At 41.7% G+C, this 22,103-nt stretch overlaps 2 protein-coding genes across 3 annotated transcripts; both read right to left on the bottom strand.

Annotated features, from left to right (window-relative positions):
- Nucleotides 1-13,985: 13,985 nt before the first annotated feature.
- On the bottom strand, nt 13,986-17,821 carry LOC129754728 (zinc finger protein 60-like). Of its 2 annotated transcripts, XR_008739073.1 has the most exons (10): nt 17,571-17,821; nt 16,219-17,246; nt 15,954-16,161; nt 15,580-15,891; nt 15,394-15,521; nt 15,027-15,330; nt 14,797-14,966; nt 14,593-14,734; nt 14,245-14,524; nt 13,986-14,160 (listed from the first exon to the last, which is right to left on the bottom strand). XR_008739073.1 is itself a non-coding variant. In XM_055750943.1 (9 exons), the coding sequence occupies exons 1-9, from the start codon at nt 17,733-17,735 to the stop codon at nt 14,405-14,407; spliced, it is 2,577 nt and encodes an 858-aa protein (XP_055606918.1). In that variant the 5' UTR covers nt 17,736-17,821; the 3' UTR covers nt 13,986-14,404. The 2 variants fall into 2 exon arrangements, 1 of the variants encoding a protein (XP_055606918.1); XM_055750943.1 differs by having other exon boundaries at nt 13,986-14,524.
- A 904-nt stretch (nt 17,822-18,725) lies between these two features.
- LOC129754969 (zinc finger protein 652-like) lies at nt 18,726-21,297 on the bottom strand. The gene is made up of 5 exons (XM_055751242.1): nt 20,999-21,297; nt 19,624-20,940; nt 19,388-19,557; nt 19,179-19,320; nt 18,726-19,114 (listed from the first exon to the last, which is right to left on the bottom strand). The coding sequence occupies exons 1-5, from the start codon at nt 21,158-21,160 to the stop codon at nt 18,815-18,817; spliced, it is 2,091 nt and encodes a 696-aa protein (XP_055607217.1). The 5' UTR covers nt 21,161-21,297; the 3' UTR covers nt 18,726-18,814.
- Nucleotides 21,298-22,103: the final 806 nt, after the last annotated feature.

A 22,103-nucleotide genomic window follows, 5' to 3' on the forward strand; every position in this document is an offset into this window, starting at 1 on the left:
ATCAAGGTCTAACGCGCCTTTTTTTGTTTCGATTATAGTCGTTTTAACATCTTTATGTCATTCGCGGCTTATATCAACGATGCAGTTGGCTGACACGCAATGAAAAACTTATCCGGTACAACTGTGATCGATGTTTACTCTTGGGCTCGAACTCACGGACATCGGCTCGGGAAGCAACTGAGTCTAACACGCCATTGGTTTCATCTATTGATGCATATCGGGAAGGTCATTTGTGCTAGCGATTGCTATCTATCACCGCTGATGCATGATGTTCAGCTTGAATACCACAGTGTCCGTACTTCATCTCGTCACAATTTTTTTTGAATCGGTCCCTGCTTCGTTGTTGGGGTCAACTGTAGATCTCCCTTTCCGAAAACCGGACTGTCTGTCGAACGTCCACTTGTATTTTTGAATCTCTGTTAGGTATAGGCATGATCGCCGTTTTGAACCTGAGATACCCCTAGCGATTGTGCCACAGAGGATAGGCTAGGAGGGCATAATAATTCCACCTTCAATCCCCAGGGTCATTCTACGCCAGCAAAGATAGGCTGAAGCAAACAGAAGAATGCCAGCAGCAACCGGTCAAACCGTAGCCTGAAGCGCAATCAACTTGCTGCCCGCCACGTCGTCGTTAAGGGAATCCCGAAGAATGGCCGATGTTTTGTTGGGATTGGATGAACACCTTTGTGCCTATTCTATGTTAGTCGTGTAGAGAAAACTTTCTGGCTACCCTGTTAGCTCTTCTTTGTCAGTTACAATAAGGTATTTCCCGACTTGTCAACCGAACAGCTGATTTCTCATGTTTACAATTTTCGGCACCTGGTGGTAGGGTAAAAATAACAACAACACTACGCATGTTCAATGGCGGGATAGTAACGAAACCAAATTGGCGGTGCAATAGTTATGCATAACCATGGTTTTGCAAAGTTCTTAACTTTTTAAACTACCTAAAATTAAATAATTGTAGACATGAAATACTTTGAAGGTAATATTGATGTTATGTAATGTTAATTTAAAAAAAAAAAGTTCTTTCGAAGAAATGATTGAACAGTGCAAATCTCTCAAGTTCAAAATGGCGACCAGTAGGTGTTTACAAATATCAAAACAAAAACAAAAAGCTACCCTACCACCATCTGTCTCAGGAAATGCTCTATAAATCGCCTAACGTATAGACACTATAATTTCATATAGTCTGGCAAAGAGAATGACGGGGGCCAATCGAACTGTCATTCGCGCGGAGCCAATCGAGCATTCTATGAAAATGTTCAAACTCTTTATAGCTCTCTCCAGTTGCAAAATAAAAAATAGTTTCTCAGATTCTTGAATTACCTGCTATGTTTGTCAGTTGAACGTGAAATCCCTTTTAAAAATATATTATGATGTATAGGTGAAAAAAGTAGTGAAAATTCTGCTAAAAAACTTTTGTTAATGTCACTAAAAAGCCAAAAAAGTTTAGTGAATTACAATACTTCAACCATGATATTCCAATATTTAGAAAGTTTGCTCGATTGGCTCCCGCGAATGACAGTTCGATTGGCTCCCGTCATTCTCTTTGCCAGACTATATGAAATTATAGTGTCTATAGCCTAACGTGTTAAGACGTGTGTTTCTTTTTCTCCCCGAAAGTATCCCACGGTTCGGTCGTTTGCTCTCCAGCGTTTTTCCCTTTGTCCGCTTCCGAGTGTTCTCCCAGCGCATCTGTTTGGCATCATCGTTAAGTCCAACAGGTTCCGCAACAGGTTATGTGGCCCAGTTTGACGGAAGTCGGAAAGGAAGTTACTTTGCGTAATTGAGAGCTGTTTTCCGGAAAGTTTATTCCGAAGAAATTAGTGCGAGAAAAGAAACAAAATGGCGGAAAGCATGCGTGTTGCATTTGCCAAGTTAAATGGCGGAAATTATGCATCCTGGAAATTCCGCATGCAAGCGCTTCTTGAGCGCGAAGATTTGTGGGACACAATTGTCCAAGTGAAGCCGGAAGAGGAGGAGGATGGGTACGCGCAGTGGATGAAAAATGATGCTAAGGCGCGCGGAACGATTTCGTTGTTCGTTGATGATGGACAATTACGTTTCATCAAGAAAGCAAAATCCGCGAGCGAAATGTGGCATAACCTCAAAACGTACCATGAGAAAGCCACAATCAGTACGCAGGCAATGCTCCTGCAGCAACTGTGTTCGATTAATCTCGGTGAAGGAGGTGACGTAGAAAAACACCTCGAAGAAATCGATAGTTTGTTTGACCGCCTTGACAGTGCCGGTGTCGAACTAAGTGAACAGTTGCGGGTTATAATGATGTTGCGCAGTTTACCTCCCTCTTTCGCAAGTTTTGTCACGTCCCTTGAGAATCGGCCGGAAGAAGATCTGACGATTGATCTGGTGGTGGCTCGATTGCGTGACGAGTGTAATAAGCGGGTAGCTCCAAGAGCGAGCTCTAGTGGAATTGGCTGGAAAGAAGAAAAAGTGCATAAAGTGGATGCCAATGTTCCCAGTGAAAAACCAAAGTGTTTTTATTGTAAGCAACCTGGCCATTACAAGCGAAACTGCCGAAAGTTTCAAGCCATGAAAAATAACGAAAGTGAAAGTTCGGGAAAACCGAAATCGAAATTCGGACAACAGGCTAAGCAGGTCCAAACGGGACCGAAGCAGCAAAAATCTAGTGCGGCCGCAGATGGTCCTTTCTGTGGTACTGTGTGTTTTGTTGCGGGCGGTGTAATTCCGGGAGCCTGGACAATCGACAGCGGGTGTACTTGTCACATGACAAATGATCGGGAATTCTTCGTTGAATACAAAAGCGGTGTCGTTGTCGACGTTACTTTGGCGGATGGTACGAAAACAAAGTCGTACGGTATCGGTAGTGGAAATGTTATCGGGATGAACAGTAGTGGCCAGCGTGTTGTGATTACATTGGAGCAAGTGCTTCATGTCCCCTCCCTGGAGGGTGGACTAGTGTCGGTACGGGAGTTAACCGAAAAAGGATTTACGGTTGTGTTCGGCGCGAGTGGTTGTGAAATCCGGAATGACGGAGAAGTGGTTGTTGCTGTTGGTGAGCTGGTTGGTTGCCAGTATAAGCTGAAGCGGTGTGAGCTGAGTTTGGCCGTCAGAGGTTGCCACACAGATCTGTGTCAACATACGTGGCACCGTCGGTTTGGCCATCGTGGTTTCGATGTGGCAGATCGAATCACAGCGAATGAATTGGCCAGCGGATTCGAGATCAAGGACTGCGGCGAGAACATGGTTTGTGAATGCTGCATAAAAGGTAAGCTCACTCGAAAACCCTTCCCTTCTCTGGGCGAAATTCGTTCCACACAGATTTTGGATTTAGTGCACACTGACGTGTGCGGGCCCATGGAGAACGTTACGCCAGGCGGAAATAAATATTTTATTTCTCTGATAGACGATTACAGTCGTTTGTGCGTAGTATTTTTGCTTACCGCGAAGAGCGAGGCTGAGCATAGAATTCGGGAATACGTTCGGTGGACTGAAAATGTGTTCGGTCGGAAGCCCAAAGCGATTAGATCAGATGGAGGAGGCGAATATATTGGGTCGTCCTTGCAGGAGTTTTACAAATCCGAGGGCATAGTTGCTCAGTTTACCACCCCGTACACACCGCAACAGAACGGTGTGGCCGAGCGAAAGAATCGCTCACTACAGGAAATGGCCACCTGCATGTTGTTAGATGCTGGATTGCCAAAATGCTACTGGGGTGAGGTCATTCTAACCGCCAACTATGTTCAGAATCGGCTGCCTTCGAGAGTGATTGACAAAACGCCTATCGAGCTTTGGACAGGGAGAGTCCCGAACTTGACTGAGCTGAAAGTATTCGGCTGCGAAGCGTACGTGCAAGTACCCGACCAGAAAAGGAAGAAATTCGACCCGAAAGCTAAGAAGTTAGTGTTTGTCGGATACTCAGCGCAACATAAGGGCTATCGTTTCCTTGACCTCGCAACGAACCGCATCACCATAAGTCGTGATGCACGATTTTTGGAGCTGGGCAATGGCTCAGAACAACCGGAGGAGGATCCAGATGTTCCTGTGCAGCTGAGTGACAACAGTGATAGTGATAGTGATAATGTACAAGAAATCCTCTTGGAGGATAATAAAAGTGATAAACAATCAGAAATGATAAATGAACTAGAACTATCAGTGTATGATGATGCAAGTGAAATGAACGAGAGTGATCCCTTGGCCTTCGAGCCTGAAATGAAGGAAGAAGAAGAACCAGTGCCAGGCAGAGCGAAGCGGCGTACTCAAGGAGTATTGCCGAGCCGTTATGAAGATTTCTTAGTAGGGCAAGTTACTGTCGACGAAGAGCCCGAAGATTACCAGCAAGCAGTGTTAGTACCGGATTGGAAAAGTGCTATGAATTCGGAGATGGCGGCCCATGCCGCGAACAAGACCTGGGAGCTAGTAGCGTTACCGTCTGGGAAGAAAGTGATTGGAGTGAAGTGGGTCTTTAAACTGAAGCGAGACGAAGCGGGGAAGACCGTTAAACACAAGGCCCGCTTGGTTGCCAAAGGCTACACGCAGTCGTTTGGAGTCGATTTCACCGATGTTTACGCTCCAGTCACCCGCCAAGCAACGCTACGTGTACTGTTGGCAGTAGCCAGCAAGAAAGGCTTGTTGCTTAAGCAATACGACTTCAAGACAGCGTACTTGAATGGGACGGTTGAAGAGGAGTTATACATGGCCCAACCCCCTGGATATTCTGAAAAAGGCAAAGAAGACTTGGTTTGCAGACTCCGTAAGAGCATCTATGGCCTCCGACAGTCGGCCAGGTGCTGGAATAAAGCGTTACACGCAGTGCTGCAGCAGATGAAGTTCAAGTCTTGCGAATCTGACCCCTGCCTTTACGTGCGCCATGGAAAGTGTACAGTCTATCTACTCGTCTATGTTGATGACTTGATTATTGGTAGCGTTGATGAGAAAGAAATTGATGATGTCTACAAGAAGCTTAGAGACCAATTTGAAGTCACATCGCTTGGTCAACTCCATCATTTCCTCGGCTACGAGATAGACAAACAAGACGGTTGTTACTCATTGCGACTTACTCAATACATTGAGTACATACTTCGAAAATTCAAGATGGCGGACTGCCATGCAGTAAAAACACCAATGGACCCCGGGTATATTGCAGAGAATGACCTGAGCAAACCATTCGAAGATACCACGCTGTATAGGAGCTTGATTGGCGCGCTGTTATATCTTGCCGTCAATGCAAGGCCTGATTTGTCTCTGAGTGTCGGTCTACTAGGTCGCAAAGTGAGTGAACCGAATAACAGTGACTGGAGCGCAGCACGGCGCGTGCTGCAGTACTTGAAGGGAACGAAGAACTTCAAGTTACGCTACGGACCAGGGAGATGGAACCTGGAAGGTTTCTCGGATTCGGACTGGGCCGGTGATAGACGCACCCGGCGTTCGACCAGCGGTTTCATCTTTTTCTACGGAGGAGGCCCCGTCAGCTGGACCAGCAAGGGGCAGGATGCAGTTGCTCTTTCATCACTGGAGGCCGAGTACAATGCCTTGTCCTTGGCCTGCCAGGAAGTGATATGGCTGAGAAGATTGCTACAAGAGTTGGAGGAGACGGAGAGAAATCCGACAGTTGTGTACGAGGACAACATGGGTTGCCTGAGTTTCGCCAAGTCAGAGAGGTGTAGTGGTAGGGTGAAACACATTGACACAAAACGTCATTTCATCCGTGAGTTATGTGAGAGTAAAACCATAGACTTGAAGTATTGTCCTAGTGAGAAGATGGCTGCCGACGCTTTAACTAAACCAGTCGGACCAGCCAAATTGACTAAGTTCTTGAACAAGATAGGATTTCAGTGACGGTATTCATCCAGGAGGAGTGTTGGGATTGGATGAACACCTTTGTGCCTATTCTATGTTAGTCGTGTAGAGAAAACTTTCTGGCTACCCTGTTAGCTCTTCTTTGTCAGTTACAATAAATCGCCTAACGTGTTAAGACGTGTGTTTCTTTTTCTCCCCGAAAGTATCCCACGGTTCGGTCGTTTGCTCTCCAGCGTTTTTCCCTTTGTCCGCTTCCGAGTGTTCTCCCAGCGCATCTGTTTGGCATCATCGTTAAGTCCAACAGGTTCCGCAACATGTTTCTCTCTACGTACGAAAGCATGACAGAGCAGTTCGAAGTGTCCTTCTACACCCAAGGACAGTGAATAGGGCAATCGACGCGAAAGCTGAAATTTGGACAGCCGCGGTTCATAATAGCATCGCTAAAGGAACGTGTTCTTTCTTTACCTGTACTCAACTCTGAATCGATGATTAAGATCGTTGACTTCGCGCTAGAGGTGCAGAACCTAACGGTGACCGTCGACGCTTGTGGACGGAAGGAGCTCAAGCGAGATTCTTCGTTGTTGAAATATCTAGTTGGCAAACTCCCCGGACCAATGCAACTACAGTGGGCGAGACATAGCACGACATACCATAAATCTTTGCAAGGTCAACTTGGTGACCTTAAGCGAAGGAATTACAACATCGGAGTAGATGCTTGCTTGATCTCTAAGAACCGCGTCGGATTCAAAACCTGCGCAGGAGAGCCAAAGCTTTTGTGAATGCTTACGCTGAATACTATTGTCTTAGCGAGGAGGAGTATTGCGTTAAAAGCACATCGACAGCTGGCTCAAGGAGCTCTGCACAACTATGAAAATAAGGCCGCGTTTTCACAAAACTCACCATTCATGTAAACGTATTGATGCGTTCATCTTTAAAATTTTATACGTAATCTACACACTTTTCAAGATAATTTAGAGTTTCAAAATATCAGAATATTTTTTTAAAAATGAAATGAACTTGTTTTTATACTCATAGAGGTTTTAAAACACTATATTCAATGATTTTTAAAATCATAATTTGAGTACATTTATTGCACACATCAATAGAAAAAGCCCCTAGATGTAGACTTTTGATGTCTGTATAACAGTTGAAGGCTCTGCTGGAGCTTTCAAATGAGCTGTCAAATCTGGCAAACAATATACTTCTCTTTCCACCATATGTGAATTTAGGCTAGGGAGACAAAGAGAGACAAAAGCTCTAACTGCTCGATTTTTCGACTGTTATAATGTGTGCAACATTTAATTTATGCACGCATCAATAAGAAATTTTGCATTCTTGTTCGGTACGCCATCGCGAAAGGTTGTCAGCGGTAACCAGTGCGATTCATTGTGAAAATTTCCACGTGCTTTCGAAAAAAAGGAAAATTCACACAAAGGACAAGTTTTTTCTACTAGTTACGTTGATATTAAGGAGAAAAAAGTGAGAAAGTTAAGCAAAAGTGCTTAAAATGGCAGAAAGCGGAGGGACAATCCCTCCAGACAAAACGTCGGATAACCCTAACCTCAATAACAAAAATGGAAAAAGTAGAGAATCTGTTCTTTACATTGGCAGTGATATTGGGCCATACCGCGTATACGTCGAGTCGAAGCTGGAAAATGTAAAACTCAACAAGTTCAAGATTGGGCAGATGCTACGGCAAACAAATAAATTTCGTAATAGTATAATGGAAATGAAGTTCCTTGGACGAAACAAGCTGATCATCTTTCTGAATTGTTGGGCAAAAGCAAACTCACTTGTGATGGAACCAGATTGGATCGATAATGAAACTTACCATATGTATATTCCTCGGCATGCAGTAAGCATTACAGGAGTCATTAGTGGGATCCCTACAGACATCAAAGATGACGAGATCGCCGCTGAAATGGAATGTAGCAGTATGGTAATGAACGTATACCGAATGAATCGATGGGACAGCGTGAAGGAGGTAAAAGTGCCCACTGCAAGTGTTAGCGTAACATTTCGTACCAAGACCCTTCCGGAAAAGGTTAAACTATATGGCATATCAACTAAAGTGAAACCATTCATATCAAGGTTGATCTTCTGCGAAAATTGTCATCGTTTTGGCCACAAGACACAAAACTGTAAAGCCAAGAAGCGATGCGATAGATGCTCGAGAGTTCATGACGATGGACAACAGTTTTGCACTGCAGAAATTAAGTGTTTTCATTGTCGAGTATCATCACATAAGAGTTCCGACCCAGCGTGTCCGGCTAGACAAAGGGAAATAAGTATAAAATCAATAATGGCTAGGAAAAACCTGACGTATGTGGAGGCAAAAGAGCTAATAACACCGGTTACCATCAATAACACTTACGACTTGCTGGCTAATACTGAGGAGTTTCCCTCGTTACCACCAAGCTATGCCAGCAAGGTGGTCGCAACCCATCCGAACGAAAAGATAGGCACGAGATTAATTAACGAAAACACTGGAGCTATCCGAAAAAAAGATAAACCCTGGGAACCAGTTAACAGATCATCAGCTGGAGCAAAAAGGAAAAAGTCCGAATACGATTTCCCACCACCATTGGAACCGACAGAAGAAAACGGCGGAAGAAATGGAGTAGCTTTGATCAACAAACATGCAGTCAACGAAAAGGAAAAAATAGAAGAAGCTATTCGAAAAGCAGTTGCTAAAGCCGAGGAAAATGTGCGTTGTGCTGTACGAGGAGATCTAATGAACTTTTATGCAGCGCTGTTGAAGGTACCGGGTATCATAGAATCAGAAATAATACAAAGCAATATTAAAGAGTGTTCCAAACAATATTTGAGACTGGATCAAACAATGAAATAATGAAAAAAAAAAAAAACAAAACAAAAAATTAAAAAAAAATTATATATATATATATAAGAAAAAAAAAACAAACCAAAAAAAAAAAAAAAATTAAAAAAAAAAAAGAGGACAAAAAAAATTAATTAAATAGTTTGCTTTAATAACTTTTTCTTTATATTTTCAGAAATGGATGGTTTTACAATAATGCAATGTAATATTCAAAGCGTTTTCAGAAATAAGGACAGTTTAAGGTATAATCTGGTCACAGACGATTATTCAGCAGCCTTCGTTTCCGAAACGTGGACAGACGCCGCATTAGAGCAAACTAAAAGGTATGAAATTTCCGGTTACCACAAATTCCTTAAATCCAGATTTGATAACTATGGCGGTGTTGCCATTTACTTGAAACAGGATTATGCTTATACTACAATAACTCTACCTGTACTATCCGACCTGTTCCAGGCAATTGCAATTAAAGTTCACTGTCATGATATGGTTCTAGTTTCGTTGTATATTGCACCAAACATCACCAGTAGTAATCTAGAGCAAGACCTTAAAGTTCTATTCGATAGCTTAGATAAATACAATAGAGTCGTTATTGGTGGAGATTTCAACTCTCACCACTATGCATGGGGAAACAATTACCAAGATCTAAAAGGCAAAATTGTAGTTGATGCGATTAATGACAGTAATATTATTTTAATGAACAACTCATCGATGACCTTCTTTCCATTACAAATTAACAAAAATCCTACCGCCATTGATTTAACCCTATGTTCACCCAATTTAGTTAACGATTATTCTTGGAAAACGTTAGATTATGGAATCGGAAGCCACCACGTTATAATCAAAATAACCTTTTTCTTTACTAGAAACACAAAACCAAGATATGTTTATGACAAGAAAGCTATTGAAAATTCAATTAAAACACTTATGTTCGAACCCCATCAAAATATCGAAGACTTTCAAAAATCAGTTATAAAATTACATAAAACACATCGAGTTAAAAACAAATATCAACCAAAGCATTGGTGGAACGAAAGTTTAAGAGAAGCGTGGGAGAATAAAAAGAAAGCTCAATCAGAATTTAACAAAAAATCTACAGTAGAAAACTTAATAAAATTCAAAAAAATGAAAGCAATATTCACTAAAACTAAAAAAGAAGCAAAAAGCAATCAGCTAAAAGAATTTGTTGAAGAGATAAATCCTTCCATGTCTTCTAGCGAACTTTGGCTACGGATAGGTAGATTAACTGGTAAGCGCAATAAAGCACCTCAGAACAATATTCTTTATGAAAACGAAAACATGGCTGAGGACTTTCTAGACCAACATTTCGGTAAAAATGACCCCTATCACGATACTGATCAGAACTATAGAATCGAAAACAATATTTTAGACATCAGCAAATTCAATGAAATTATTCATAATAAAAAGAAAAAATCAGCGCCAGGGCAAGATAAAATAACCTATCATATGCTACGCGAATTGAATTTTGATACCAAACAAACTTTAGTTAATCAGCTTAACTCTATTTGGAAAAAATGTGAATTGCCTTCAAGTCTCAAAACTATTAAAATAGTTGCTATACCTAAGCCAGGCAAAGATCAGTCCACAGTGGCAGGCAAAAGGCCAATTTCGTTAGTACCTACATTGACGAAAATAATAAACAGCGCTGTATTAAATAGACTGTTAACACATCTAGATTGTCATAATATAATACCTGAAACATCTTTCGGATTCCGGCGTAATAGGTCCACAATAACTTGCACCAACTACATAGTTAACATAATTAAAAATAACAAAAGAAACAGATTTATAACAGCAATAGTTTTTCTTGACCTAAGCAATGCATTTAATTCCGTTAATACAGAAGACTTGGAACACATATTCCAAAGTTACAATATACCCGCTGAGATAAGTTCATGGATCTCACAGTTTCTTAGAAATAGAAAAATCACTTTTGCAACTCAAAACAATAACTTAGAGAGAATTATTTCAAATGGACTCCCTCAAGGAGATGTTCTGTCGCCTACACTATTTAATGTGTACACAGCAGAACTACACAAGGATAATGATGATGAAACACTTTTAGTACAGTACGCGGATGATTTCGCATTGATCATACGAGAGAAAAACCTTCTAAGCCTTAAACAAAAATCTCAGAATGCTTTAAACAAACTAGTGAGCAAGTTGGAAGAACTTAAATTCAAAGTAAACCCAGACAAAACAAAAGTAATTCTCTTTCAGAAAAGCAATAACATTCTGCAGCTATCAATAAATGGAAATTTGGTTGAAACAGTTAAGTCACATAAGTATTTAGGAATAACGTTAGACAGATATTTTAGCTTCGGAGAACACATTAAAAATACAAAATGTAAAATAATAGACCGACTCAACATGATCAAAGTTATTTCGAATTTAAAAACAGGAGCTCATCCGCAGACGATGATTACTATTTATGTAGCAATTTTCCGCAGTATACTAGAATACGGTGCTTGTATCCATAACAACGCTAGAAAGACCAATAAAAACATATTAAATATCATAAACAACCAATGCCTTCGAAAAATAACAGGCTGCACCAGAACAACTCCAGTCAATTCATTAATGGCCATAGCTGCACAACAACCGGTTCACTTAAGACAAGATTTTATAATATGCAAAGAAATATCTAGATACTTTCATTTTGATAACGCAATAGCCCAGCAATTAAAACTTTTAAATTACAACATTGTCCCTACTGATTTAACATACTTAGAAAAAATGTTTTGCAATTTCAAACATATCTTCGATTCAATCTCTCCGCTAGTTAAAATACATTTCCCAATTAACACAATAGATGTACATACAGAACTTGAAATGATAATTAATTCCAAAGCTAATACAAATCCCTTCAAACTTAAGCAAGCCGTGCTGTTTGTCATGAACGGGAAATTTAAAAACAGACCTAAAGTTTTCACTGATGCCTCAAAAGAAGGCCAAACATGTGGGATCGGTATCTACGCGGAATACAACAGATCTAGATTTTCATTTAAACTCAACAACGAAACTTGTATCACAACTGCTGAAATTCTGGCTATTCACACAGCACTAACAAAAATAGGAGAAGATCAGATTGAAAATTCGGTTATCTACACGGATTCCAAATCAGCTTGCCAAATAATTCAAACAGGAATACACTCTGAGAAATCCTCAGAGCTTATTAGACAAATAATTGACCTTTCACAAAAATGGCACTGTTCATTGCAATGGATTCCGAGCCACATTAACATAAAGGGAAATGATATCGCGGATGCTCTAGCCAAAGCAGGACTAAATGAAACTAGAACCATTGAAAACTCGATCTTGCTCAGTGATGCCTATAACTTTTTTAAGAATGATATGATTACAAAAACGAACTTGTGGTACCGGGAATATTCAGAACACAAAGGTAAACTATTTTACCAATTTCAATCCACTGTGGAGAAGAAACCCTGGTTCCACAATAAACATCTCACTAATGAAGAAACAAGAATGCTAAATAGACTACTAACAGGCCATGATTGGTCTACATATTGGAAGGCTAAAATAAAAATCGTTGAAAACGGTGATTGCGAAAATTGTCATGTACCAGAGAATAGCGAACATATTATCTTACATTGTAGTAAACACAATCTAATTAGAAACAAATATAATTTCAATAATAAATTTGGTAAACTCATAGATCTATTCAACACGAAAGATTTAGATAATTTTAAAGAAATTTGTAAATTCCTGAAAGAGATTAGAGCAGACATTTAATTAAAAAAAGAATAATTACCAGAAGGAAAAAAAAATGCACAAATATATATATATAAAGAAAAAATTACAGTAAAAAAAAAAAAACAAGTTTTATCCAGTTTCAAAAATTGCATTTTAAATTACTTTCATTAACTATTGTTATCCGGTACTGGAGATATCTGCATAGAACGATTTGGTGATTCAAATGCACACAACGTACAAAATATGTTCGACAAAATCACAGGGCAATATAGTCTCGCAACTGAGCCCTACAATTAGAGTCCTCCGACGGAAGACTCGATTATAAGAAGAAGAAGAAGAAGAAGAAGAAATTTTGTGAAAACGAGGCCTAACAGCCAGAGTGTCAGCTTCGAAGTGTCGGGCCTGGAGGGATGTGCCTGTGTCAGCGGCCTGGTCAGTCGATCGCTGATAGAACTGCTATGGATGTCGCATCGATCTGTCAACCAGCCACATTGCTTCGACCATTCGCACATGTCGAAAAGGAAATGGCTATATGGTTGATAACAGTAAGGGGGGTGGGGGTCCTTTAATTGGTCTGTTTATCCTTGGGGTCTACTTAAAATTCGTTAGCTCTTTAAACTCAAACGTACGCAGCGACAGTATTAGGGAAACCAGCTTCGTTAGCATTAGGTTATGTTGGAGCGGCTGGGAATTGAAATACTTCACGTAATAGGGCGGTTCTCAAACATGACTCATACTTACCTATTGATGTAGGCAGGAGAAAATCGGCGGTTGATGACGCTGGCTGGAATCAGCGCCACTGGTTCGAATGGTTCCAAGATCTGCAAAATGCCCAATACATCGCATCCAGGTGGCGAGCCTAAGTAAACCATCAAAAATTCTAAGTATCAGAGTTAGAAGTTCGGTGTGTCCGAGTTCGTCAAAGCAGCAGAAGCAATACTTTGTCCGAATATTTATCCTGTCGTGCGATGGCCAGGGGCTAACTTGAGTAGCTGAGACGTTCGGACGGGTTTTAGAATTTTTTTGCTAGTCTCGCATGGACCTCGGAGAGGTCAGCTTAGACTTGAGCCAAAATAGAAGCGTGCTTTTTAACGTCGCCAAACTTGATTTCGTAACACGCATGAAGAGCTTGAACATAGGGATCATCAGCAACTTGATGCATTCTTCGCAAAGCCAGTGGTGGCCTTTGGGTTTGTGGTGCGATGGACTCAATCCTGCACATTGAAAGTGTACGCTTTTATTGCAAAAACAACATTTGACGCCAACCAGCTGGATTACGTTCAGTTTCAGTTTCTTGGCATTCTATTACCTAGTTCTACTTTTTGGTAACTTCATCACTTAGTGCGTAATATGTTGGATTTCATGTCTTTGAATGCCGCTTCTAGCGAGTTTGTCCAGGCTTCTTGTCTCGTATGTGTAAATACGTTTGAAGGCTTTGCTAAGTGTCGTTGCAAAAAAAAATGGAGGGTAGTTCGAATTCAATTTCTTTCGGTTTCTCTGACACATTTTTTTCGCTTAATGAGCAGTGTTATGTGAGGCTGAAAATGCCTTAATATTTTTAAGACTTCTGGTCGTTTCTTTTTCAATCATCACGTTGATATTTCTTTTATTTTACAAGTTTATTCCTGTATTTTGATTATCATACACTCTTCTAAGAGTTCGAATTTTCTTCCTCTTCATTGATCGTTTAGACCGGGTTATTCTAGACAACCGCAAGCACGTTTCTGATAAGAATTTAAACTTGTGTTGATGTTTATATGTCGCTGAGAGTTTTTTTTGTGACTTTTTACAAACCATTTCTGAATCTGAAAGAGAGGTTGTTCAAGCTGGATCAAATATTCCAACGAAACCAAAGACCAACGACGAATAACATTATCCTCACGACTCACAAGTTACTAAGAACATTTCAACAGGTCAATCATCTATTGTTGATCTAAGTGCATCGGCGATATCCTCTCCTCGTTGGCGATACTAGTCCTGAAGTTCCTTCATAGGTACAGTACAACCAAAATTTCATCCGAAAAAAGTTATTTCAATCGCCGAAACGTTCTATTGCAAATCGCTATCTTCTAGCAGCTGCTGGCTTGCAGTGCATATTCTCGAATGTTTAATTTTCAACCAACGGGTTGGGAATGTCAAATTGCATGGTCGACAACGGTCCACACGGGGCTGAAAAAAAAGAGGAAAGCAAAGACCTCCGTTGGCGGCAAGTTCTTTCTCAAATAAGTTGAAGTTACCTTTCTCGGCTTTTCTATTCCCAGAAGCACACCCGGAACCGGTTTCACTCGAACGTTGGTTTTCTGCTCGTGCACCTCCAGCTGGTGCTTGTTGTAACCTTTGTGGTGCCGAAAATCAACCTCACAGCAGATGTAGTTTTCCCTGGAAAATCGTTGGCTAGTATGAGTAAAAGCTTTATTAGCCAAATTATCTCAAAAGCATACCTATAAGTGATGCAAACGTGACCACTCATAGCCTCCGCGGTCGTGAACGAGTTCAAACAGTGGCCACACTCCAGCTCCTTTGGATTGTCGTGGCGATACCGGTGAGCATCCAACGCTTCCTGGCTGAAGAGCCGCAACAAACAGATGTCGCACAGGAAACGAGTTTGAACCTTTAAAATATGATCGATATCAGTAATAACCAGATGACTTATTCCGATTTTTCCACTTACACCATGGGCTCGTTCGTAGTGAACCCGTAGCTTGTGCTGGGTGCGGAATCGTTCTCCACACGTTTCGCAGGTGGGTGGTTTTCGGTCATGGACCCGTTCGATGTGGCGCGTTAGCTGGACCAGCAGCCGGAACTTTTTGCCACAGATGTTGCACAGGCAGTCCACCGGAGCTTTGTCCTTACCAGGTCGACCCTTCCTGCCCTTGCCCTTTGCGGCCCCTTCGGCAGCTTCCTTCGGAGAATCGTCATCGCAGCTACCATCATCGTTGTCGTCGTTATGGGATGAAGGTTGTAGTACGGTTTGTCTAGAAGAAAATTTAAAATATAGGTGACTTGTTGATTGCTGTTACGTGGTTAGAGGAACTTACAGAATTTCTTCGGGCGAAACCATTCCAATCAATTCTTTGTCGTTTTCGCAACCTTTTGCCAAATGTTTCCGTTTGAAAGATCTCGATTTGAAAAGGATGTTGCATTCCATGCATCGTTGGATCGTAGCCTGTGGATCATAAAATATATCACCTAGGTTCATGGCTCTTAACCCCGACAGTACATACCCGCTTTGCTCTAATAGTCCCGAGCAGCGCTCCCGGAATCGGTTTGACCCGAGCGTTCGTAACCTCCCCGTGCTCCATGAACATGTGCTTGTTGAACATTATGTGATGCCGATGATCTCGATTGCAGCAGATATAATTGTCCCGGTAACTAATGCACAGATGTTCCTGCATCTGCTGGGTGGTTGGATAAACTTGCAAGCACACCGGACACTCGTGCTCCTTCGGGAAATCGTGCCTTATCTTGTGCGAATCCAGCGCTTCCTGACTGAAGAACAGCTGCAGACAGATGTCGCAAATGAAGCGGGTTTGAATCTACGGCAAAAAAATTGGGGTCAGTTTTGAAAGACCTATTGTAAGACTATCAAACGCAATACCCCATGAACGTGCTCCATGTGGTCCCGCAGGGTAAGCCTCCTGTCGAACGTTTTCTCGCAATGGTCGCATTTGATCTTTTTTGCCTCATGCACAACGGCATTGTGTCGACGCATTTGTGTTCGCGTAGTAAAATTTTTACCGCAAACATTGCAGAGGAATTTTGGGTCCCCATTGTGCGTATTCATGTGCTGTTTCAAGGCGGCTCTCCTAAAATAATGATTTCTTTTCATTAAAACGATTTACTAGCAACAACAAAAAACCTACGATCTGAACGGCGATCCACAGATTTCGCATTTGTATTTCCAGTTGATTTTGTTGTGCACACTGATGTGCGACTTGAGCGACATAATGGTGTTCGTAGTGTAGTCGCAGTATTCGCAAGAAAACTTTTTCGCCTTTTCATGCCGTTGCATATGAGCTCTTAGAGCTGTGGCGTATTTGATAACGCTTCCGCAAATTTTGCAAGTAACATTGTTGGACGGGTGATCGTAGCTGTGCTTCTTCATTAGGGCCCACGTGGGGAAAACTTCATCGCACTGCAAACACGGATACGAGCGATGATCTCGGCGTTCGTGGTGCGCCTTGTGCTTTCCAATAGCCGCCCTATACTTAGTTACGAATTTACAATTCTCCCTGTCGCAAGCCCAAGGCTCATCGAGAAGCCTATCACATCTGAGCCCACCCGTATTGCTCTTTTCGTCAACCAAACTAATCAATTTGGCGACTTGATCTTCTTTGTATCTCAATCTACTCAGGGGTTCATCGTCCTCGTCGGAACCTTCATCGCTTGAAGCGTCATCTCTGCCAATTGAAGACTCGCAGATAACCACTTCCGTTTTGATTTTTGTTTGGTACTCTTCGTCACTGGAAGCTCCTTCATTGGGACCAGCATAATCCGGATCCCTATCTTCGTCGTCAGAAGCCGAAAGGCCATCATCATGATCGCTCAAATCTTTCTCTACTTCCACTTTAATTTCGACTACGGCTTGCCGACTTCGTTTGACTAAATCATTTTCCGAGCATGCAAAATCATACTGGGGAAATTCTTCCAACAAATCCTGAACTGTAGGCTCCTGTTTGCTGCTGAGCGAAAGCTCCCGGAAGAGATCATTCAAATCACCTTTGTGATCGTTGAAAAGCTTTATCAGCGACTTTGAGTCAGCCAGTTTAAGATCAACCAGCGCTTCCATGAAACGCTGCGTTAGGTCCAGTTGAGATCGATAGGTGTAGAATCGTTGCAATTCTTGCAGGCAAGGACTGCACACGGATTTTGGAAGCAATTCATCCTTGTGCTAAAAAAAACAAACAAATTAATGTACATTTTTGTTAAAAGTCTTTAGAAACTGTGAATAGATTTTAAGCTGTTTTCTATAATCGATCTTTTATCTGGATATGTTTCCTTAAGGATGGATGCTTCCATGAACTCTTTCGGAACATGGAATACTATTTTCCCAGTAGAAATATGCTACCGAATTTTATCTTTTCTTCCGGAAGTTCAATTACCCTACTCAATACTCATGTTTATAAGTTTATCAATATTATTGTTAATAGTTTTCCTACTATGGAATTTAAAGTATTTAAGTATACCAAATGCAAAGTAACAGTTTACAACTTACCTTCGGAACCGAATAAGTAAGATCACGGATAAACCTTCCAATCGAAGGTTGATCAGCTTCCGATGACGAAAGCGAACTATCTAGCGATACCATAAACACTTTCGACTCTGGCTTGAGACATAACCGGCAAACGTCCGGAAATTTTTGTAAATTGAATATGGTCATGTCCGCAGTTGAACTTCTGAAAAAATGAGCCGATTTTTTTTCGTGCAATGCACCACCCCACCAAAACTTTTTGCGAAAAGTTTTTGTTGTTATGTTGTATGTTTACCTTTGTTACACACTAAGGGAAGGTAACTCAAAATGAGAATAAAAAATTTCTCAAACATTGTTAAAAGCAATCGCACCAGGTATCGAAGAGAAATAATTTAAATTATTATTGTAATTTATTAACTTTAACCAAAGATCTCTAAGTGCAAGGTAGCTTCTAATTTCAGCATTCTTGGGCACTCAGTGATTTTTTTTATAGCATTTCATACCTGATCTACAGATTTTTTTCCGATGCATGTGTTTTTCGGATTTTTTTAGACTTTGAATAATGTAAAATTGAATGTTGTTACGCATTGCGAGGTTTCCAAAAATATAAATTTTGTAAAAATCGGATGGGAAACTAAAGAGAGATATATTGGTTTAAGTCAAGAGTGTCAAATTGTCACTCCAGGGACTGTTACGGGAAAAAAAATCTGGGACGGATGAGGGTTAATGCGATTTACAGTTGTCGCTTTAGGAGCAGTAGTTTGCAATATGAAAGCCCTGTTTGACTGCCGACCTGAAAACATTCGCCTGTGTATTAACAGCTCATCAGCCTGCACCACGAGGAGGCAACATACCTCTATGGACCACGTACAATTAAGGTGACACTAATTTTGAGTGTGTAAAAGCTGTGCGTTTGCCAATGTGATTTCACCGCTAGTAAACACGAGATGTCGCTTCGAGCGACTAGAGAGAAGTTATTCCTATTCGAATTGTTTGAACAGCAAACACTCGTAAAAGGTAAAAACTTATTAGAAACGGGAGGCAATGCAAATTTAAAGATTCTGAGTAAAAGACTTAATCTCAACTAATTTAAAACTACCTGTATCGGTTGTTCTCTAATTCAGATGGCCTTTCACAATCAACACAAATTTCCGTTTGTTGTGCTTACTTTTGAAAATAACGATATCCTTTCGAAGGATATCGCTTCCACTACAAAGTTTATTTTCAAAACTTACTTATCTACTTACATTACAATCTGGCAAAGGATTTCACTCCGGCGTTCCTTTCCCGTCGTACTGGTCAATGTACTCGATCTCGTACGTAACCGGCGGTGGCTGAGCTATGGTGGCCAGAAGCGCACTCGAGGTGGTTGTTGAAACCTCGACGATCTCCTCAGTTGTTGTGTCCAGGGTGCTTGGATCTAGCAACACCACCGGTTGACTGCCGTCGGGTTGTTGTTCGGTCCCGATCGTGACAGTCGATGTACCATGGCAGCTTAGCATGTGTTGCTTTTTGAGATTACGGGTCGCGAATTCCTGTCCGCAGCGAGGGCAACGCTCGGCCTGTTTCTATTGGAAGTGGAAAACAAAGTATAACAATTCGTTCCTATTCGACTACGATAAGCTCACTTACCCTCATGGCTCTGTACTGGCCCAACAACACTCCTTGCTTCGGTTTGACTCGAACGTTTGTTTTCATTCCATGCTCCAGAAACATGTGCTTGTTGTAGTAAAAGTGAAACTTGAAATCTCTTCCGCAGCACAAGTAATTTTCTCTGAAAGAAACGAGATGAATTTTAAGATTCATTTGCGTCCAAAAATAGAATCAAGGAAGGAACTAACTGATATGAAATACAAAGGTGTTGGTCAAACTCTTCCTGCGTCAAGTGAGCCGCTAAACAGGTGCCACATTGCAACGGTTTTGGATTATCATGATGGACTTTATGTTCATCCAGCTTTTTGTTGGTAGGGTAGGACTGTAGGCAAATTTCGCACACGAAATAAGTTTGAATCTGAAAAATATATAAAGGAAATGTTTTATTAACTGCAGCTTCCCTCTTTTGGTGAGAAGTTCCTACATTATGGACTTTCTCCATATGCATCCTTAACTTATCCTTCCGGCCGTAGGAAACCTCACAATGTTCGCAGTTGAAACGCACATCCTGATGGACTGCCTTGATGTGTCGATTGAGGTGGGTATACGATTTGAATCCGAAACCACAAACAGCGCAGGTGTGGGTTCGCTGATTATCATGTGTTTTCAGGTGTTGATTCAGGGTGGATTTGGTTTTGAAGGCAAGACCACAGTGCGGACAGTTCGCCAAGAACGCATTCAAATGGACCTGTTTCATATGTAGCGATTTTTCCGGTTTGGTAAAGTATTCCATCGGACAGTAATCGCACTTAAACTGGCGCACATTTCCGTGCCGCTTTCGATGAGTTTCGAGTCCGAATTTCTGTTGGAATGATAACCCACAAGTATCGCAGATAAAATCCCGGTGCTCCGATCGTTTGTGCCTGACTAATTCGACGCGACTCTCGAACACTATATCGCATCGACGACAACAAAACGGTAAAGCTCTCCTTGCATGTTTGGCCATGTGCAGTTCAAAAGTTCGCGAGAAGCACGTTCTGAACTTGCACTTAGGGCATTGCTGTAGAGGTCCTGTCTTCTCGCGAATCTTTCGCTGTCGGCTTTCGGATAAGAGTGCTTCATCCAGCTGAAAATCGTCATCCGAATCATCCTGAAATTGAGGTCCAACCATCGTTTCCGCTACTTCGCGCTCTTCATGTTGGTCCGAATCGTTAGAGGCCTGATCGAACGTAACGTTTTCGTTGGAATCCTCTCCATACATTTCCTGATATACTTCTGTTGCTTCTAGATTTGGTTTTGGTGGTGACGCGCCATCAGTTTCTGATAAATCTTTTCTCGGACGTCCTCTTTTCTTAGCTGTGAACATTAAATGTCTCGGTTTACGCTTTCTGCGTTTCTTCTGAATTGCCGATTCCAGATATTCGACGATCATTTCTCCATCGTCGATCTCAACCTTAAGGTCGGAACCATCCATTATGCTAAAATCTAAACATTCCTCTTCGCCCACCTCTTTTTTTACATTCATGATCGAGTTTATATCGTACCGAGAAAACTCAGCAAGTAGTTCTTCCAGCTCCAGGCTCGATTTCTCAACTATCTTTAGTCGGTTAAGCGTTTCCAAAAGCCCGGAATCGCTTTCCGAAAATAATTCTTCCATAGTCGTGGTATCACCATTCTTAATGTGAGCCAGCGCTAACATAAACTTCGTAACGCAAGTTATTCGTTGCCTGTAATCCAAAAACTCTTGCAGCTGTTCTAAGCATCCAGAACAGATGCCGCTGGGAACCAGATATTCCATTTCCTAAAAAATTCAAAAATCTGTTGAAAAAATTCCCAAAAAAACCAAAACGTCAACTAACCTCCGGAATGTGGAATGTCATTTCGTCCATGAGATCGATCAAGCGCTGCTGCTGGAACCGCTCCAGTCGGCTCTCGAGGGACACCAGCTCGTCGCGAGCCTTCGGCTGCAAGCAGCTGCGGCAAACGTTGGGGAAACGTTCCAACTTGAAGACCAACGGCATCGTTGAGTTCCGGTTAACGACGGCTTGGACTAGAGATATTAGCTTTTGATTAGCTATTTCGATTTATCAGATGAATAAAGTAAAATGAATCGAAAAACTGTCGAACTATTGGACCTGACCTGCGATGGTTTGCACAAGAAAAGTAAACAAAACAAAGCGGCATGCACGCTCCTTTTTCCAAACGCAAAATTAAGTTTGACCGAGGTTAAACACATAGTTCGATTCATGAGTTGGGTTCTTCATTGTTAGTTGACTTTTTTTTCCTGAACGCGACCTATGCGAACTTGAGATTCACATACATTTACATCAAATGTGGTTCGCCGCATTAATTCCGATTTGCCAGTTAGCATCGCACCGCGTGCACTAAGTGGAGATGGATTGGGCACACGCTGCGAAAAGATGAGAACGAGATTTGCAGTGCAGAGAGGCGCTTGAATGGAATCCAGAAGGACATCGAAGAAGAGGCAGACCCAGAAACTCGGGGCGGCGAACCCTAGCCGCCGAAATACGAACTGTCGACGAGAGTCTTGACTGGGACCAAGTGAAGACGCTGGCTCCAGATCGCCAACAGTGGAGGTCTTTTACCACGGCCCTATGCACCGGAGGATCGGCGCGGAAACATTAAGTAAGTAAATCTCGCCACATTGCAATATGGAACACATGCTCACTCTGCAGAGACCTCAATTTATTGATCTTTTCTAGAAAAGTCGAAATCTTTTTAACTTTTTTTCTCTCGTTTTTCGCTTTATCGGCAAGGACCATGCAGAATGTTCTATAAAACCCGAACTTAAGTTTTATATCAGGAGCGTGCAACCCTGACGGTTCTAGACGTCACGCAAGCGTCACTCAACCGTCACCGGAATCATTTCGCGATTTTCCTTTTTTGATGCGATTTCGATGTCGGAGTCTGTCGGACTGCGCGATGCTCATGCTGCTGCGGAAA

The sequence above is a fragment of the Uranotaenia lowii genome, chromosome 3, assembly GCF_029784155.1.
Source record: "Uranotaenia lowii strain MFRU-FL chromosome 3, ASM2978415v1, whole genome shotgun sequence".
Lineage (NCBI taxonomy): Eukaryota > Metazoa > Arthropoda > Insecta > Diptera > Culicidae > Uranotaenia > Uranotaenia lowii.